At 41.4% G+C, this 16,900-nt stretch overlaps 2 protein-coding genes and 1 long non-coding RNA gene across 22 annotated transcripts in view; 2 read left to right on the top strand and 1 right to left on the bottom strand.

The window, feature by feature from the left end:
* LOC140848049 (uncharacterized) overlaps positions 1-16,900 on the bottom strand; it is a 106,194-nt gene that overhangs the window by 4,756 nt on the left and 84,538 nt on the right. The window contains exon 7 of one of the 12 annotated variants that reach the window (XR_012128574.1): positions 3,733-4,005. The exons of 10 other annotated variants lie outside the window; for them this stretch is intronic. This is a non-coding gene — a long non-coding RNA (uncharacterized lncRNA). Of the gene's footprint in view, positions 1-2,267; positions 4,006-16,900 lie in introns of those variants that run through there. One more of the 12 variants, XR_012128573.1, reaches the window with a different exon arrangement.
* Positions 4,261-13,182, top strand: TRIM13 (tripartite motif containing 13). 9 transcript variants are annotated; one of them, XM_017640206.3, is made up of 5 exons: positions 4,364-4,782; positions 4,922-5,321; positions 5,659-5,753; positions 9,031-9,056; positions 11,603-11,869. In XM_017640206.3, the coding sequence occupies exons 1-5, from the start codon at positions 4,514-4,516 to the stop codon at positions 11,620-11,622; spliced, it is 810 nt and encodes a 269-aa protein (XP_017495695.2). In that variant the 5' UTR covers positions 4,364-4,513; the 3' UTR covers positions 11,623-11,869. The 9 variants fall into 9 exon arrangements, with proteins under 9 accessions (XP_017495693.3, XP_017495695.2, XP_073086272.1 ...); XM_073230171.1 differs by lacking the exon at positions 4,364-4,782 and having other exon boundaries at positions 5,148-5,284; positions 8,854-9,056; positions 11,603-13,182; XM_017640205.3 differs by lacking the exon at positions 4,364-4,782 and having other exon boundaries at positions 5,294-5,321; positions 8,854-9,056; positions 11,603-13,182.
* Positions 13,655-14,855, top strand: KCNRG (potassium channel regulator; the record flags this gene model as incomplete). The annotated part of the gene is given in 3 exon segments (XM_017640202.3): positions 13,655-13,762; positions 13,764-14,093; positions 14,095-14,855. Coding segments are annotated over 3 exon segments (627 nt in total), but the record flags the coding sequence as incomplete, so codon positions are not given.

Genomic DNA, 16,900 nt, shown 5'->3' with positions numbered 1-16,900 from the left:
CCTGAAAAACTGCTTTGCAAACAGTGGGGGAAGATATTGTTTTGAGAAAATAAGATATTTGGAAATGACTATTTTAAGAGAGTCAGATTCAGAGTACATTACCATTTCAGCTGGTTTCAACAGCTAATTTTTTTTAAAAATTTCACATACAGCAATAACCTCTGAGAGAACTCTTCCTTCCATAAAATATTCATGCAAAAATTTATCACTGGGTTAGATGCTAGGAATGCAATGACGAGAAAACAGACACACACATGTACACGCACACACACATAATCCCTGGTCTTATGGACTTTACCATCAAGTGGGGAGACAAACATTATTCCAATAATTATACAAATAAACATACAATAACACATTGCTCTGTGTGTGACACAGGAAGACCAGGATGGTGTGAGATTATTAAGAGGGATCTGTCCTTGGCGTGGAGCATTTTGAAAGCTACCCTAGGGTGTCAGCTGCTGGGGAATGGGGTTGGAGAGGTGGAGTCTGGTGGCTGGTAAGGGGGTGCATTAGTGCTAGGGACCTGCAGCAGGAAGAAGGCTTGGGGGGCAGGGGCAAGGTGAGGACCAAGTCAAACGCCTGCAGTGAGGAGCATTTCTCTGTTAAAGTATTTAAATTCAGTTTTCATCAATTAAAAATGAGGTTACTACAGACTCAGTGTGCAATCCTTGCTTTCCTGGAGATTCGGTGAACATAGAAGCCCTGGGCTGGAAAAGAAAAGGCAGCACTTAGGGTGATGTTACTTAAGGCCAGGGAAAGAGGTCTTCTTAAGGAGGAGACAGTGAAGGGCTGCAAGGAGAGCAGGAAAAATGGCCTTTGAATTTCACAGCACAGAGGTCAAGAGCCTTCAGAAATGCTTAAACTGCGCTGACATTGTATAAGGGGTCTCACACATTGTCTTCACTGCCTGTGCCTTCTGTCGGCATGGGAGGGTAGAGCTGCTTTAGATCCAGCACAAAGTGCTGGAGATCCCACCCCATTCTCACAACAACCATCATGGTGCTGTAAACAAGACCATTTTAAGGTAACACATTTTTCACAAGGCATTTATTACCACATCCTTTGATATCAGACTCGACCAGGCTCATGTTAAAAAACACAAAGCACACGTTTCTTCAGCAATGCTGTATGAATCTAGATCTTCAGAACCGAAGTTCTACGAGATGTACTGTTGTCTTTTTAAGATAAAGTGTGTATTAACGGTACAGGAATCTACCAGCTATTGAAAACCACAGGACCTGCATCCCTGTTGTACATTTATTTGTAGAAGAAATATTCCTAAAAAATATCCCATGGAACTGGATGAAAGTAGTTTTCTAAATTGAAATAAGAGTTTATTATCATAACTAACAATTCTCAAGGTAAAAATAGAGCACATAATGCATAGTGAATGCAACAGAAAGATTCCAAAATAGTTTCTATATATTAGGTTCTCTTAAATTGCAAATAGACAATATTTATTAGTCTTTACCTGAATGAATAATTTTTTAAGGCCCTCAGAGTTACTCTTCATCAAGAATAAAATTCTACATATATGAGAATAATGTTTAGAAAAGCACTTGACATAACTGAATGTAATTACTCATTGTTAAAATGACAAAACAGTACTACCTTTCAGAGTGTGTATATATGTGTGTGTGTGCATGTGTGTCATGATTTTTAAAGTTCTAGCAAGGCATAATCTAAAATGTAACTAAGCAACATGTTAACTTCAGTCATACAATATGGTTAAGATCATGACAGTAAGATAAAATGTGTCATTTATATACATATATATACACACATACACACAATTTCCTCTTTGTTGATTTTAGGACAATATATGTCATGGTTAATTCTTGCTACATTACATTTCATTTACAGACTGCGAAGTTTAATAAATAACTATTTGATAGTAAATAGTTCATTAGAACTTAACTATATATGCTATACTTTTATGTACATTATTTCATTACAAATCTGTTTTATAATTTCCAATAACAAACCACAACAGTTTAAGATAAAGGAAATTTCTCCTCTCTTAAATCTTGGACCCTGATATCAGATTAATCTTCCTAAAACTCTTGCTTTCCTCTTAAGTGTCACATACATGATTATTCAGTGGCTTCCCATTTCTTACAGAATGAAGTTCACCTCTTTATTCTGATATTTAAAACATCCCACCATTAATTTGGCCTCTATTTCCAAGTCAGGCTCTTCAGTGGTTTAGTTTCAGTGAAGTTCATTCTCACCCTGAGCTTGTTCCTTACGTCCAGTGTTCTGCCTCTTTCTCATCTTCAAATCCTATGATCTTTAAAGTTTCTGAAGTTTTGCCCAATGCTTCTGATGCCTTCCTCTGATGTTGTCATCACTCACGTAGGCAGTAGGTTGTCAACACAGCCACTGTTAACGTACTTTGACTGAACTAGCTCAAGTTTTTAAGACTTGTCTCTTCGACCAAATGGTAAATTCCTTGAAGTGTCATTGATGCCTGGCACAAAGTATATAAGCATATGCTACCACCATCTTAGTTACCTCTGACATTTTGCTGTATTCTTACAATTTTTCTTTCCATCTATACAAACAGCACAAGTAAAGGCCAAATTTACTGTTGCTGAAGCATCTGTCATTCTCTTCCAAAGCTAATTGATTTTGCTATTTGCTCCATTTAATGATCTTCACTGTGCAAATGAAACATATAGAATCTGGAATTTTCTTCAAACCAGGGACCAATTAATTTAAAGTCTTAGCTAAGTTCCTGTCTTTTGTGATAAATGTATTTTTAAAAGTAGATGTTCTTCTCTTTCGGTGGAACGTTTTGGATCAATTTATCTTGAATTGTAGAGCTTTAAAAATAACTGCAAAGTCTTCCTTTCATTGGGTATGATGTTTTCCCCTTTTTCTCTGCTTACCCTCAGCACAGGGAAGGAGTTACAGAAGTGGAAGGATACATGCTTTAAAAGGCCGCCCTGGGCTGCGTGCAGAACCGTACAGTTTAGTGCTGCTGGAGACTATGGTGATTGGGCCTCAGATTCACAAATCCAACGCAACTAATCCAAAACCAGCATGTTTTCTTCTTCCATGTAATAGTAGCAACTATTAAGCACCTCCTATGTCAGATACGATGTCTGCTGCTTTATACATTACCTAATTATCAGAATCAAGTGATCATGGTACCCTTTTGTATAAGAGAAAACAGGCTTAGAGAAGCTAGGTAACTTGGACACCTAGTCAGTCAGTTGGCAGAGCTAGCGTTCGGATGCCCAGCAGATTCCGGCGCCTCTGCTCTTCCCGCACACTGTGCAGTGTCAGAGCCACTGCCTGCTAGGACCTCTTGACAGGCCGTGCTGGGCAGTGGTGACTGAGGAGGAGCAGCAAATAATAAAGTGAGCCAGTGTGTCCGAGGAGGCCCGCAACACCCCGCTCCCGGCACAGATAGCTCCAGACTTGGTTGTTAGGTACTAGAATTCTGACTACTTTCATGTCAATGTACACACCAACGGACACCCCAAATGTGGCACTGCACCTTCTGTTACGGAACATGTCTTGATAGGCGGAAAGAACGCCGGCAATTTTTACTTTTGTCAAGGCCCAGAACAAAAACAACGGCATGAAATAAATCAACACAACAATGTTTCACATATACTTTGGAATTCTACGTATAGAAGTATATCACAAAAGAAACTTCAGTGAGACTGTAGACTGCTCTTATTGCTGAGTTGACATGAAGATTTCCTGCAGTTCACTTACCTGAAGAGCAGTGGACAGAAGGGTCCTCCAGGGAGGCCCGGATGGGGACGCTCCCCCCCACCCCCGCTCTCCCACAGGGTCTGGTTCTAGTTCTTCCGGGGGAACGTTTGTGACAGCCCCTCAGTGTCACCTCTGACCAGGTCCAGCCACCTGCTCTTCCGGGAACGATGCAGCCGGGCACGGAGTTTTCATCGGACAGGTGCTCTTTTTCTACGATAGCTGATAAGGGCCATGGGAGAAGAGCAGCTACGTTCCGTTCCTGTTATTTTACACCTAAGGGAGTTTAATATGCAATGGGCTCTTAATGATTTTTTAAACCGTCTAGTGATCTCTATGCAGATTTACCTGGTGCTTTACATTTAGTTGGGCTGAATTTCATTCATTAGTATTTACCACCAGCCGGATCTAACTGTATTATATATATTAGGGATGGCTTGTGATGTATGAGCTTATAACCCAGTTCCCAGTTGTGAGTCATGTTAATCTCAGAGTATTTAACATGCTTCTGTAATTGAGGCTTCTTAGTAACGCTCATTCGGTGGAGGCTGGGTGCGCCTTGCCGTCGCTGAGCAGGTTCTCCTGGACCCCAACCGGCCCAGCCCCGCTGCTGCCCTGCGTTAGAGCCGCGACACCCGTTCCCGCGTCTCTAGGGCGAGGCTGGCATTTTCCCCGCCGCGTGCGGACACTGGGCCCGAGCCCCGCGAGGCAAGCTACTGGGCTCGGTGACCGGGCGTGAAAACCCGACACCTCGCAGCGAGCGGAGCCGGCCAGACTCGGGCCCATGGTCACCCCCGCGGGCCACGAGAATTCCCCCCTCGGCGAACCAGAACCCGGGGCGCACCCGGCGCCTCGGGGCCTGACCTCCGCGCCGCATGAGGCCTGGGGGCGCCCTCTTCCGGGGCTCTGCGGGGCCTGCGGCCGGAGAGCTGCCGGGTCGGGCCAGCGAAGCCAGCCCAAGCCCTCGCTTCTCTCCCGCGGGAAGCGCTCTGCTGCTAAAGGAAAGCCTCCGCCAGCACGGCGCCGAGGACTCAAGCAAGCCCGCCCGGACAGGTGTGCCCCGGGAGGGCGCGCGCCGCCGCCTGCGTGTGGGGCGCGCGTGGGCCCCACCCTAAGCCGCCGCGGCCGGGCTCCGGGTCCTGAGATGCCGGTGAAGTGGCGTGAAGGGTTGGGCTTTTTTTTTTGTTCCTAGAAATGCAACGAACAAAAAAAAAAGTACAACAATCCAAACCCAACCGTGTCGCAGAGCGCCGGTTCTTCCAGAGGGGGCTCCGCCGCCGCCGGCCCCGCCCCTGCCTGTGACCCCGCCCCCCCGGTTCCCGCGTCCTCGCTCGCCCACCGCCCCGCTGGCTGGGAGGGCAGCCGGGCCGCGCGCCCTCCGTTTCTCTGGGTGCGCCGCTGGCGGTGGCTGCGCGCGGCGGGGGACCCCGAGAGGACCCCGCTTCCCTCCCTCGGGTAAAGGCGAGGCACGGCGGGGAGGCCGACCGAGGCGCCAGGAAACTGCGAAGGCGCGGGCCCCGGCTGGGACCGCGAGTCCATTTTGCCGCTGTGCCCGGTGGGTAACACGCGGTCGCCAAGACCGGAGCCCCGGGGTAAGTCCCGACCGCTGGGCCCTCTCAGGGGGGGCGCGGGCGAAGAGCCCAGGCTGAGCCTCAGGCACCTGCCCGGGGCCTCCGCCCGTGTCGGACTGTGGCCGAGGAGACGGATGCCACCACCGCCTGGCCCGGAGCCTGGGGCCTCGGGGCGCCCGGGGACGGCCGCTGGCCTAGGAGCTCCTGGTTCGAAGATCCCCAGCCTCTCCCACACGCCTGGCTCGCACCAGGTCCTGGCAGGCTGGCCGTATTTATGGGGACGACTGAAAAAACTGGAAGTGAAGCAGCAGGAACCTGTGCACACAAATGCATAATAGCCTTTGTTCTTTCTTTGCAGTGGTTGCCTCCTGTCAGCCACAAGGTGGAAAACCCGATTGCTTTGCCCTGGGAAATAGTAACCCTGACGAATACACCTGCTTGTGGGGGCCAGAGGTAAACTGCAATACTTTTGCTTACTTAAAAAAGACTCCCCATTTCTTGAGGCCCAGAACCTATCGAAATTGAACTATATGTAGAAATGTATGTATTCCCACCCTTATGGGTGGTCTTTGTTCCTTTATATTTCCTCAGTTCAGAAAAGTGGATTCCATATTTATAAATTCTTTATGTGGCAACTATTTGAAATGTATTACAAGCCACATATTTATACTGTGAAGAAAGATGGTCCTCAGCATTTTTTTCCACAGGTTTTTTCCTTCTCCCTGCCACACTGCTAGCGCTTGAGTCATCTGACTCCAGACTTTGTGTAATAGTATTTTAAAAACACAATTTCATTTACATAGTCACTCCCTATGGTAGAATTTCATGGAGCTGTTAGCTGATTTGTAAATATGCCTTGGACAATATGAAACATTTCTTCAGGCTCTCCTCTCCTTCCCTAAAAATACTATCTTTTTTGCACAAGCTGATTGTCTCAACCCCCCTGACAAGTCCTTCTGTAAAACCAGGTTTTCCTTTTCATCTGTACGTTACTGGTAGGTTGGTCACCCACCCTGCATCTGCCCAGCTTCTGTTCAGATATGCCCGTTTCCAAGGGAGGGCCTGGTGCTGCTGTCCCCTGTAACACTTGCTTTGCCTTCCCTTGAGATTACAGTTCAAAGAGTCCAACTCTTGGACCTTTTTTGGTTAATAAAATCATGCTCTAACATAAAACTTTTCTGTATTTACAGTTAGATGATGTTTGTACACATGTAATTAAAGCACCTTACATTTCTATAAGTTTAGCAGTTTACAGAAATGTCACACACTACCGAGTCTTTCCAACATTATGACGTAGGTACTGTGAAAACTCTTATTCTGTAAGTGCAGAACTAGTCATCAGACTCAGGTATTCAGGTATTCTGTTGTAAATTCAGTAACTGCGTGAAGACTAGTTAAGAGCACATCCATAGGACAGACTGTGTTTTAGGACAATACAGTGATGGGGGAAATGCATGTGATAGAATAGGTGGGAAAAGTGGGTACAATAACATTACTTTCATAATTAAAGAAAGACACAAAAGCTAATTTGCATGGGTAACCTCTTCAACATAGTGTTGACTATCTGCATCCTTTTTATAAGGCATTTATTAAATCTTAGAGTAACAATATCTTTGTAAATGTGACTAATACATATTATTTTATAAAAGAAAACACTATAGCAGGTAAGTTCTTCATGAAACTTCTTACTTAGTTAATGTTTCTGGTGTTTTACTTTTTTAGCTCGCTATGGTTTTCTTATAATTGACTCCCCTCTTCCCAACTTTTTATTGTGAAAATTTTCAAATGTGCAGAAAATTCAAATACTAAATAAAATATCCTTATGTCCCCTACCTCAATTGAATAGTTGTTAACTAGACCCTTACCAAGTTTTAAGAAAGCATTATTAGTGAATCTCATACTAAAATAGAATACAGTATACTACCTGAGAAAAAGAAGAAATATTCTGAGAAGTGATTTAAAAAAAAAATGAGCCCTTTTTAGTCAGCATTTTTCCAAGATAAGATGAATGGCTCTCAGTTTAGTAGAGCTTAGCATAATTTAGTTTGTCTGTAAAATGAGTTTCAATATTTGCTATCTAATTACTTGGTAGGTATTTAGGTACTGCTCTGAAATTCCTAAATTCAAAGATGCCTCAAAGCAGGATGGAGACGTGGGTTAAATCCCTAAGATACAAAGTAAAATATTGGCTTTTCTTTTTGTTCTTTAATGAGATTTGGAGAGAAATCACGGGTAATATTTTGAACCTTATATTACTGTCAGCCAATGAAATCCAAAGCTTTAATAGGAAAGTTTCTTTTTAATAAACTGATTTTTATTATTAACATTTTGTTTAGAAGTAAATAAATGAGCACCTTTTGCATTATCATTTTCATTTTCTCATTTAAAAAAAGGACTTCTAGGAGAAAGAAATCTAATACATCATAGCTTTTATTTCTGTTTTTTGACTCCTTTCAAGGATTGGCTTTTCCATTTTTAGTATTCTGGTTGTTGTGTTATGGTTTTCATTTGTAGGGGCTGTTGTTGCATACTGACTCAAGGTAGGAATTGATTAAGCAGTTTTCATATCTTGCTTGGGTGTGGATATTGAAAACTTATTTTAAAATAAATCTGGTGGTGTTACACAAATATGCATTTATCAAAACAACTGTATACCAAAAAATTTCATTGCATGTTAATTAAAAAATATATTAACAGATATAAATATGGCAGGAAAAAGAGGTTGAAAACCAGATTAGTGGTAGACAACTAGGTATATATTCAGCTTCTTTCTCTGTTGATATAAAACTTGGAAAATTTTTAATTGGTGGGAAAATGGAATCTTGTACCTCAAAAAAATTTTTTTTATATTCAGAAATACATTTGAAGGAAGAAATTAATCTTGGAAAATGTTTGTATTTATATACTTAATATGACATTGGTGAAGTGGAAATTTTATGACTGGTAAACACTAAATTTGTTTACATAGTTTCTTGACTTCCTTAGTGGGAGAAAATTAGTGCAAAGGAAGAGGGGATATTTGTTAGTACTGTATTTCTTCACATTTGTATGTGTTAGCCACACTGTAAAGGTTATGTGTTATGAAGACTTCCAGATTTTTACTGTGAAGGATATCCTTCACTTAAGACTAAAAATCTTTCTATGTATTTTCCTTCACAACTTTTGAGGCAGTGGATTTGCCATGGTTCCTGGATTAGGCTAATATATCCCAATTTTCTCTAAAAGTTAGGTGTGGGAGGGGTCACATAGGTTGTCATAGAAAAAATGTGGAGTAGAAAGTTAAGGGAAAAAAAGAAGAAACTGACTTTGATTTTAAAGTGAGTAAAAATAAGAATCTTGCAAGCTCTACCACTTAAAATGGAACCAGGTCTCTCCTAATTTCCAAATGGTAAGTTTTTTCTTGGTTCACTTTAAGAACAGTAAGATGAGTATGGCTTTGGGATGACTTTGTTATTTCTTAATTTTCCTGTGTGTGATATTTTTCTTTTTACTTTGATCATACTTCACTACCTTTTTTTTCTTGGCCCCTTATTGCAGTTTTTTGTTTTCTCAGTTTTCTTCAGAGTTTCTCTGCCTTGGGTGCCCTTTTTCTCCTCCTTATCCGACTACTGGTATCCTTTGTGCTGTGCCTGGATAGGATGCTGGAAATACCAGCCGTACAAGGATGAGCACACCGGGTGCTTTATTGGATGCTGCCCTACTCCTTTCTTCTTTCTCCTGCCTGCTCCAGATATGGCCTTAGCACAGAGCTCTCAGGTACAAGGTGACGGAGCAGTGGGGGCGCTGAAGTGTGGACCGGGGATGAGGACGGGAGAATCATCAAACATTTCCTTCTCTGGTGCAAAGAATAAGAATGTTCTGTAGCTGCTCGTAACTTCTCTCAGCATTCTAACCCCAGTTACAGTTGTGAGTTACAGTCATTCTCTTCCCAGTGCTTTTCAAAAGTTGTATGATTTCTTACTTCACAAAAGATTTTTTCAGAAAAATCAGCTTGTCATAACACTAAATTTGACAGAATGTTTTGATTCTACATAGGTATCATATATTTATTATACATCTATCTGTCACAACTTTGCATGACACTGTAAACTAGTCTTACAGGCTCAGCTTCTCTTTCAAATATTCTTTATCTTATACGTTGTGGCTCCAATTGTAATTCTTAAAATCACTGTTAAAAATTCAGTTATGTTTTACTATAAGATGGCCTACAGATTATTAGACCCTTTTTTATACGTTTATTTATTTGGTGGTAATGTGATTCTATATATATTTATATTACTATGATGTAATGAATGAGGATGTTAAAGTTAGCCTATTTTTGGTTTTAAAACTTCAGGGGTGGAAGTTTTAAAATGTACATTTCAAAATAATAAACTCTTGATAAACAGTATTCTCTAGATCAGGGATCTCAAATGTTTTGATCTCAGGACCCCTTTACACTTAAAAGCTGAGTATCCCAAGAGGTTTGGTATACCTATGTACTGCAATGTAGATACTCACTGGATTATAGGTGATGGGCAAAATATTTTAAGATATTCATTTAAATTAATATACTGATTCATTCAAAATAACAATGATAAATGTATTACATTTAAGCTAAATAATTTGTGGAAAATAGCTATTTTTCAAAAACATTTGGGAGAAGAGTAGCATTGCTTCACACATTTATAGATGTGTTTAATACCAGCTGGAGTCTTTGATCTACTGTGTTGCACCTGTTGCCATACATTATTTTGGTTGAAATATACAAAGAAAATCAAATCTGGCCTTGCACAGGTATAGTTGGTGACGGGATATTTCAATGGACTTTTATGACAGTGGTGAATTTTGATACTATACCAAAGCTCAACAAGGTGGTAGTTTCTTAAAAGGTAGTTGCAGTATAGAATCTGGAATCATTTTCAACACATTGGCCTTTTTGATCTTTTATGCATACATGATTCATAACATGTATTAGTGATTTGAATCAGTTAGTTCATTGTGCTTTGCAGATCTCCAAATATTCACATATTTCATTGTATAATCTCTCTGACAAAAACATTTTTAAATATCAGCCCCTATCTCATTAAGAAGGTCTTTAATTAATGGGAAAAAGCTATCAAGCTCTTAAATGGCAAATCATTTTTTACAAAATTCGAATTTTCACCAGTACCTCAACTTTTATTATTGCCACCTTTTCCTGCAGCAATAGGCTTATTTTGCTCACTATCAAGAAAGCATCTGCCAGGTACCAGGCTTTCAAGTCAGAATGGCATTCATAATAAAAGTTGCTGGTTCAACTTGCATCATGATCGCTAAGTGCTTGCCCCCGAGACAGAACCTGCTGGGGTGTAGCAGGGACGCTTTGCATTTACTTCCTCACTTGTCAGAATACTGAAAAGATGTGTGCACAAGGTGCAGGGTGTAATAAGATGGGCAGTTTGTCCTGCTCCCTGGAGAACATCCTTCGGTGGGGCTGGTGGTGTGGGATATGGTGACCGGTGGCACACTTTGCCGCCCTGTCCTACCTGCTGCTGTGTTTGGCCCCTGCCCAGGCTCTGCAGCGCACCCACATTGCTTTTACACTGCCTTTGTCAACATGGTGCGAAAGCAGAGAACACCTCGGTATTACGGAAAAAGTACTGTCCTCAGAGCTTCCCCGGAAAAGCCTCAGGACACCCAGGTTTTTGCCCAGCACACTTTGAGACCTGATGGTCTACCTGGTACAAGATGGCTGTGATTAGTTTTCTTGTGGCTTAAAGAAAGGAAACTTAATTCTCTAGGGTAGAATGAACTGCAGTTCTCATGTTTTTCACTTATTATTTTAATAACCGTAATCTTGCTTTTGAAACAGTAAAACGTCAGATTTTAATAAAAGCCTGCCAGAGAGAATATGCTTGGATTTATATTCCTGTGCTTTCTTTTAAATGGCATACCATTTTATAATTGTGGGCCCAGGCTAAAGAGCTCATTCTGTTCAGACACAGAGCAGCTTTGTTTCTGACAGCTCTGTTTTACAACAATCATGCGGGTCCTGCTCGGTCAGTCTGCAGTTGTCGTAGCCCTAACCCTGTCTCAGCCACAGTCCGTTGTTGGAAAGCCCGCACAAAGGCCTTGTGTACAGGGAGCTCTACCAGTGAGGAGCATGTTCTGGTCCCAGCAGATGACATCTGCTTTGGTGTGCATTCCCTTCCCAGATTTCTCACTTACTTCCTTTCTTTGCATGGTTATTTCAGTGAAAGATATTTTTTTGCCTTCTATTTATTACATAATCTGAGTGGAGGAGTCATTGGAGTAAAAGTGTGTGTGTTTTTCTGTGGTAGGACGCAATGGAGCTACTTGAAGAAGACCTCACGTGCCCAGTCTGTTGCAGTCTGTTTGATGACCCTCGAGTTTTGCCTTGCTCACACAACTTTTGCAAAAAATGCTTAGAAGGGATCTTAGAGGGGAATGTGCGGAATTCACTGTGGAGATCATCTCCATTCAAGTGCCCCACATGCCGAAAGGAAACTTCAGCTACTGGAGTCAATAGCCTGCAGGTTAATTATTCCCTGAAGGGTATTGTGGAAAAGTATAACAAGATCAAGATCTCTCCCAAAATGCCAGTGTGCAAGAGACACTTGGGGCAGCCTCTCAACATTTTCTGCCAGAGCGATATGCAGCTGATTTGTGGCATTTGTGCTACCCGTGGTGACCACACCAGGCATGTTTTCTGCTCTATCGAAGATGCCTATGCTCAGGAAAGGGGTGCCTTTGAGTCCCTCTTCCAGAGCTTTGAGACCTGGCGTCGGGGAGATGCACTCTCTCGCCTGGATACCTTGGAAACTAGCAAAAGGAAATCTCTACAGTTGCTGACTAAAGATTCAGATAAAGTGAAGGAGTTTTTTGAGAAGTTACAACACAGTTTAGATCAAAAAAAGAATGAAATCCTGTCTGACTTTGAGACCATGAAGCTTGCAGTCATGCAAGCCTACGACCCAGAGATCAACAAACTCAACACCATCTTGCAGGAACAGCGAATGGCCTTTAACATTGCTGAGGCTTTCAAAGACGTCTCGGAACCCATCGTATTTCTGCAACAGATGCAAGAATTCAGGGAGAAACTAAAAGTAATCAAGGAAACTCCTTTGCCTCCCTCCAGTTTGCCCACAAGCCCTTTAATGAAGAACTTTGATACCAGTCAGTGGGAAGACATAAAACTAGTCGATGTGGATAAACTTTCTTTGCCTCAAGACACTGGCACATTCATTAGCAAGATTCCCAGGAGCTTTTATGTGTTATCTGTGCTAGTTGCTGTGCTCGGCCTTCTCATTTTCTTTGGTCCCACCATAGTCCCAGAATGGTCTTTATTTGATGACTTTGTAACTTTGAAAGACCAGCTCTCAAACTTCAGTTCCTATCTGGCTAAACCAGCTGATTTTGTAGAACAGTCAGTTCTCTACTGGGAACAGGTGACAGAAGGGTTTTTCATTTTCAGTGAAAGATTCAAGAATTTTACTTTGGTGGTGCTGAACAGTATGGCAGAATTTCTGTGCAGATATGAACTATTATAAAATCTGTTTCAAGTACACAGCTCTCTGTCTTTTTCTTAGCAATAGAGAGTAGAGTAGTAGTATAGATTTTGTCAGGATTCCAGTTAGATGTTTTCCTTCAGAAGTATTCCTTTCAAAAATAATGTCCTACATGTTTTGTTCAAATTAGGGAGCATAAAAGGAAAAATGAAATTTAATAGTACAGTCCTGACCCCTTTCCTTTTTAGAGTTATTTTGAAATAAGCAAGTATCCAATATTGGTTGTGTTTATGCTATGAAAAAGGGGTGGCGAGAGCACATGATGTAACCCTGTGTTGATGAGGTTGTGTAACTCGTTTAAGCATATAATAAAGATGACCCTTGTAAAGCAACTTTTTTTTTTGGAGAGTGAACATTCTTTAAAAAAGATAGGGACTGGATTTCCAAATTTTTGGGAGGTGGGGATCTGATTACTTTTTCCACTAAAATATAAACAAACTAGCATTTTCTTGTGGTAACTTTACATTTTTAGGAGGGTGGAGATTTCAGCTTGCTGTTTTCTCCTTAGGTCTTTAAATTTGTCACCAAAGGGATGTGGTGATAAACTGAAAATGTTAGGTGGCTGTGCAAGCAAAGGCATGGGCTAAAAATAAAATCTAACCTGGCGAGAGCAGGAAATGGGAATACCGCCTCACTGCAAGCTGGGTATTGCCTGTTACAAAGTATCACAGCAACTGTATAACCAAACAGATCCACTCCCTTAAGAGTTTTTTTAAGAAGAGTAAGACTAATTTGACAATAGGTGAAACAGTCTGTCAGCTATTACAAAGTACAAAGTAATCAGCTAAACACTAATGCTGTCCTATCTGCTTCTTGCTTGACACAGTGTTAGATGGCAGAGACCAGGAATTCAAGACGGTTTGTGGCCAGTTTTTTGTAGACAGAGATGGTGTCTTTAGTTTTATCTTAGATTTTTTTACGAACTCAACAGCTTTTAGTACCTGCTGACTTTTTAGATTATTTTAGGCTTCAGAGAGAGGCTCTTTTCTATGAACTTGACCCTCTCATTGATCTCTTAAACCAAGAACACCTGCTACAGCCACGACCTGCTCTCATGGAGGTGCTGTTCCTAAGCCGAAACGCTAGAGCTTTTTTCAGGGTGTTTGGCTCTTGTAGCAAAACAATTGAGACACTAACTGGGAGTGTCACAGTGTTGACCGAGCACCCTCCAGCACCAGCCTGGAGTAGGAACTTTCCCCCTCCTCAGGTGACCTTACTTTCTTTGCCTCCACAAAGACCTTCTCAACCATGACCTGGTTTTCCAGTGCGGCTCTGACGGCACTACTGATAGCCAGTCAGGAGTCACCTATTTTGTACTTGGAAGTCTCTCTCTTCTATACCAATTCTTGATGTTTCCCCTCGAAACTGAAACTTTATTATGCCTGAAACTTTTCTTGGAAAGAATGATTGTTCAAAATAATGTTTTGGGGTAACCAGTAGAGTTGGGTAGAATGACCAGATAGTTACTGTCCAAATGGAGATATTTTTCAGACTGAAAGAGAGTAAGTACTGTTATAAAGTGGGACAACAGGAATAAACCAACACTGTCCAGGGAAAACTGGAACTAAGGTCATCCAAGCTGTAGCGGGAAAGAATCTTAGAGATGATGTTCCATTGTTAGGACTGAGATGCATTTTCCCCTGAGGAGACTCTTTTAGGCTGGCATACAGTAAAGACTCAGTACTTTCTCCTCATTTTCTATGTTCCATATATATATTCCTTTTAGTCCTTATGATTTGACTACTGATTGTTTTATTAGCCCACTCTATTTTTAAACACCATTAAGGTATATATATTCCATGGCAAACTTTGTATCCTGTTAAATCTTTGGCATGCTTAGTCAACTCCAATTGTTGGGCTAGGCTACCAGTATGTCAAGGATGGCTGCTCTTGAATCAGTCAGTCATTTTCTTCTTTTGTTTTTGGTTGGACCCTAAGCCTAATTCCACTCTGTTTCAACAGATAACCTTTTTCCTTTAAACATGTCATAAATGCTGTTCCACCAAGATTTTACTAACTGAAAGCTGGATTTAATTTTCAGGGGGAAAATTGTCTGCATATGTTCTTTACTGATAGAATTTACCGTGACATACCCTTTTTGGGGTAAACGCAGACAGACATAGTTTGGGACATTTTCCTTAGTTCAGCAGTAGCCACTGGAGCTATCAGTGTTTGCCTTTCGCACAAGACCCTTGGTCCTGGTTACCAAATACACAACACTGGACAGTATGATGACCCTTAAGGTCTTACACTTTAAAATGTGCCACCCTTCCAAAGAGGTTGAAATATCATTTTGGGAAAACAGACTCACTTAAATTAATAGGCTGATTGTGAAGAAAACCTAAGACCCTATCTTCATCTCAAACTGTTTTAAGATACCTCTGTGTACAACTTTCTTCAGAAGGGAAGTTATCAGTTTTCTTCAGTTTTGATTGAATCATTATGATCTTTGGGGAACCCTTCCTAAAAGTTCCTAAGGGAAAATGGTGTCATTGACTTTAAGAAGAACCATACAAGGTAATAAGATATCCTGAAAATACTAAATGCTTTTTAAAAACTGCATTTGGAGAAAATAACTATAAACTTAGACACAAGATTAGAAATTTAAGTGGGGATATTCTTTTGTGAAAACAGTGCTAGGTGGTTTCCTCTTTGTTAGGTGTTTTAGAAATAGTACTTTTTTTTTCATCTTAATATGAGAACAGCATTATATTTAAACTCCCAGATTAGGTAATTTCAAAATTAGAAGCTCTTTTAAGAATTGACTTTTTTTTGCATCACTAATGAGTGTTCATTTCTGTTGTTCAGATTTTTTTCCATGTGATGCTTGTGACTTTTTCCTATAGTGCCTGCTTCAAAGTAGAGATAATCTGAATAAAGTGAAATTATTGGGATTTGGGGTGATAGGATGAAAGCCCTGGCCTTAAAAGGCCGCCTGTAGGTACATAATTGCCTATCTGCCAGTCACTTTCATTCCATGCTCGCTCCCCAGTCTGATCTGACCACTCCAGTGTTTTTTGAGGGTGGGAAGCGCAGGAGGAGCCTGAGCGGCTCCTGGGGTTCCTGTGCGTCATCCAGAGGCTTGGATTCTCCACTGGGATTCACCATGCTCAGCTCCCAGGCTGCTCAGTTCTGTCCTCTCTCAGGGTAACAGTACTAAAAATTTGGCTTTGCATCCTCAGATGGCCATATTTTCAAGCACACCCTTGATATGCTACCACACTATCAAGCTCAGGTTATGATCTCAAATTCTAGAATCTTTTTGGTAGCCTTTATTCTATCCAACTGGCTCAACTGGAAAAAATGTAGTAGTTGACTTTTAAGTTTTTAAAATGAGTTCTGATTTTCTACTTCCGATTGGCGTCTTCTGTCCTTTTCTTGTGCCCTGAAAGCTCTCGGGGCTCCATCTGGCCTCACGGGGAGCTGAGCACTTGGGCTCGGCTCCGTGACTCCCTGCGAGCGTGTCCCCCACTGTCGTCACCAACCCTGGACTATCCTGTAATTTTCTGAGATGCTCTAACTCTTTTCTCTTTGACAAATATTTCTAGGCCATACAGTCAAGATCTGGGGCTTGGGGATAGGTGAAATGATATGACTTTGTAATTTCATAACTCTTACATTTTATGATTGAGTTTTCTTTGCCTAAAATGAGTTTCTAAATGTGAGCTACAATAACCACTGTATTCCAGTCATAACTGAAAGGAGGCTAGGGATGCCCCCAAGATTCTTTTTAATCCCATAAAACTACAGATAGTTTAGTTTGCTGCCTGGGACTAATTTAAGCTAGTCTTTTCTTTGTATCTCATAACTAAGTACCGGGGAGAACACAAAGACATAAAAATGCCCTTGATGGTAGATAGAAGAGTAATATAGGTATATCCATTTGGACATGTTATGTTGACATTATTAAAGCCAACATATAGCCAGTATGAAAAGTTCAGGTATGTTTTTCTTGAATTCTGTATATCAGATCTCTTAAGTTTCCCTGGATATATAAAGTGTTGTCACAACTCCAGAGGAATTTTGGGTCTGGCTCCCCTGCTAGCCTCA

This window comes from Manis javanica, chromosome 1 (genome assembly GCF_040802235.1).
Source record: "Manis javanica isolate MJ-LG chromosome 1, MJ_LKY, whole genome shotgun sequence".
NCBI classification, from domain to species: domain Eukaryota; kingdom Metazoa; phylum Chordata; class Mammalia; order Pholidota; family Manidae; genus Manis; species Manis javanica.
This window is presented reverse-complemented; position numbering and strand designations above follow the sequence as displayed.

Bases quoted from the DNA above. Each gene is read 5' to 3' on its own strand.
- TRIM13 (XM_017640204.3), top strand. From the start codon at position 4,605: ATGAGGCCTGGGGGCGCCCTCTTCCGGGGCTCTGCGGGGCCTGCGGCC. The intron at 4,783-5,658 runs GTGTGCCCCGGG...CTTTCTTTGCAG, and splicing joins AAGCAAGCCCGCCCGGACAG to TGGTTGCCTCCTGTCAGCCA. The intron at 5,754-11,602 runs GTAAACTGCAAT...TTTCTGTGGTAG, and splicing joins CCTGCTTGTGGGGGCCAGAG to GACGCAATGGAGCTACTTGA.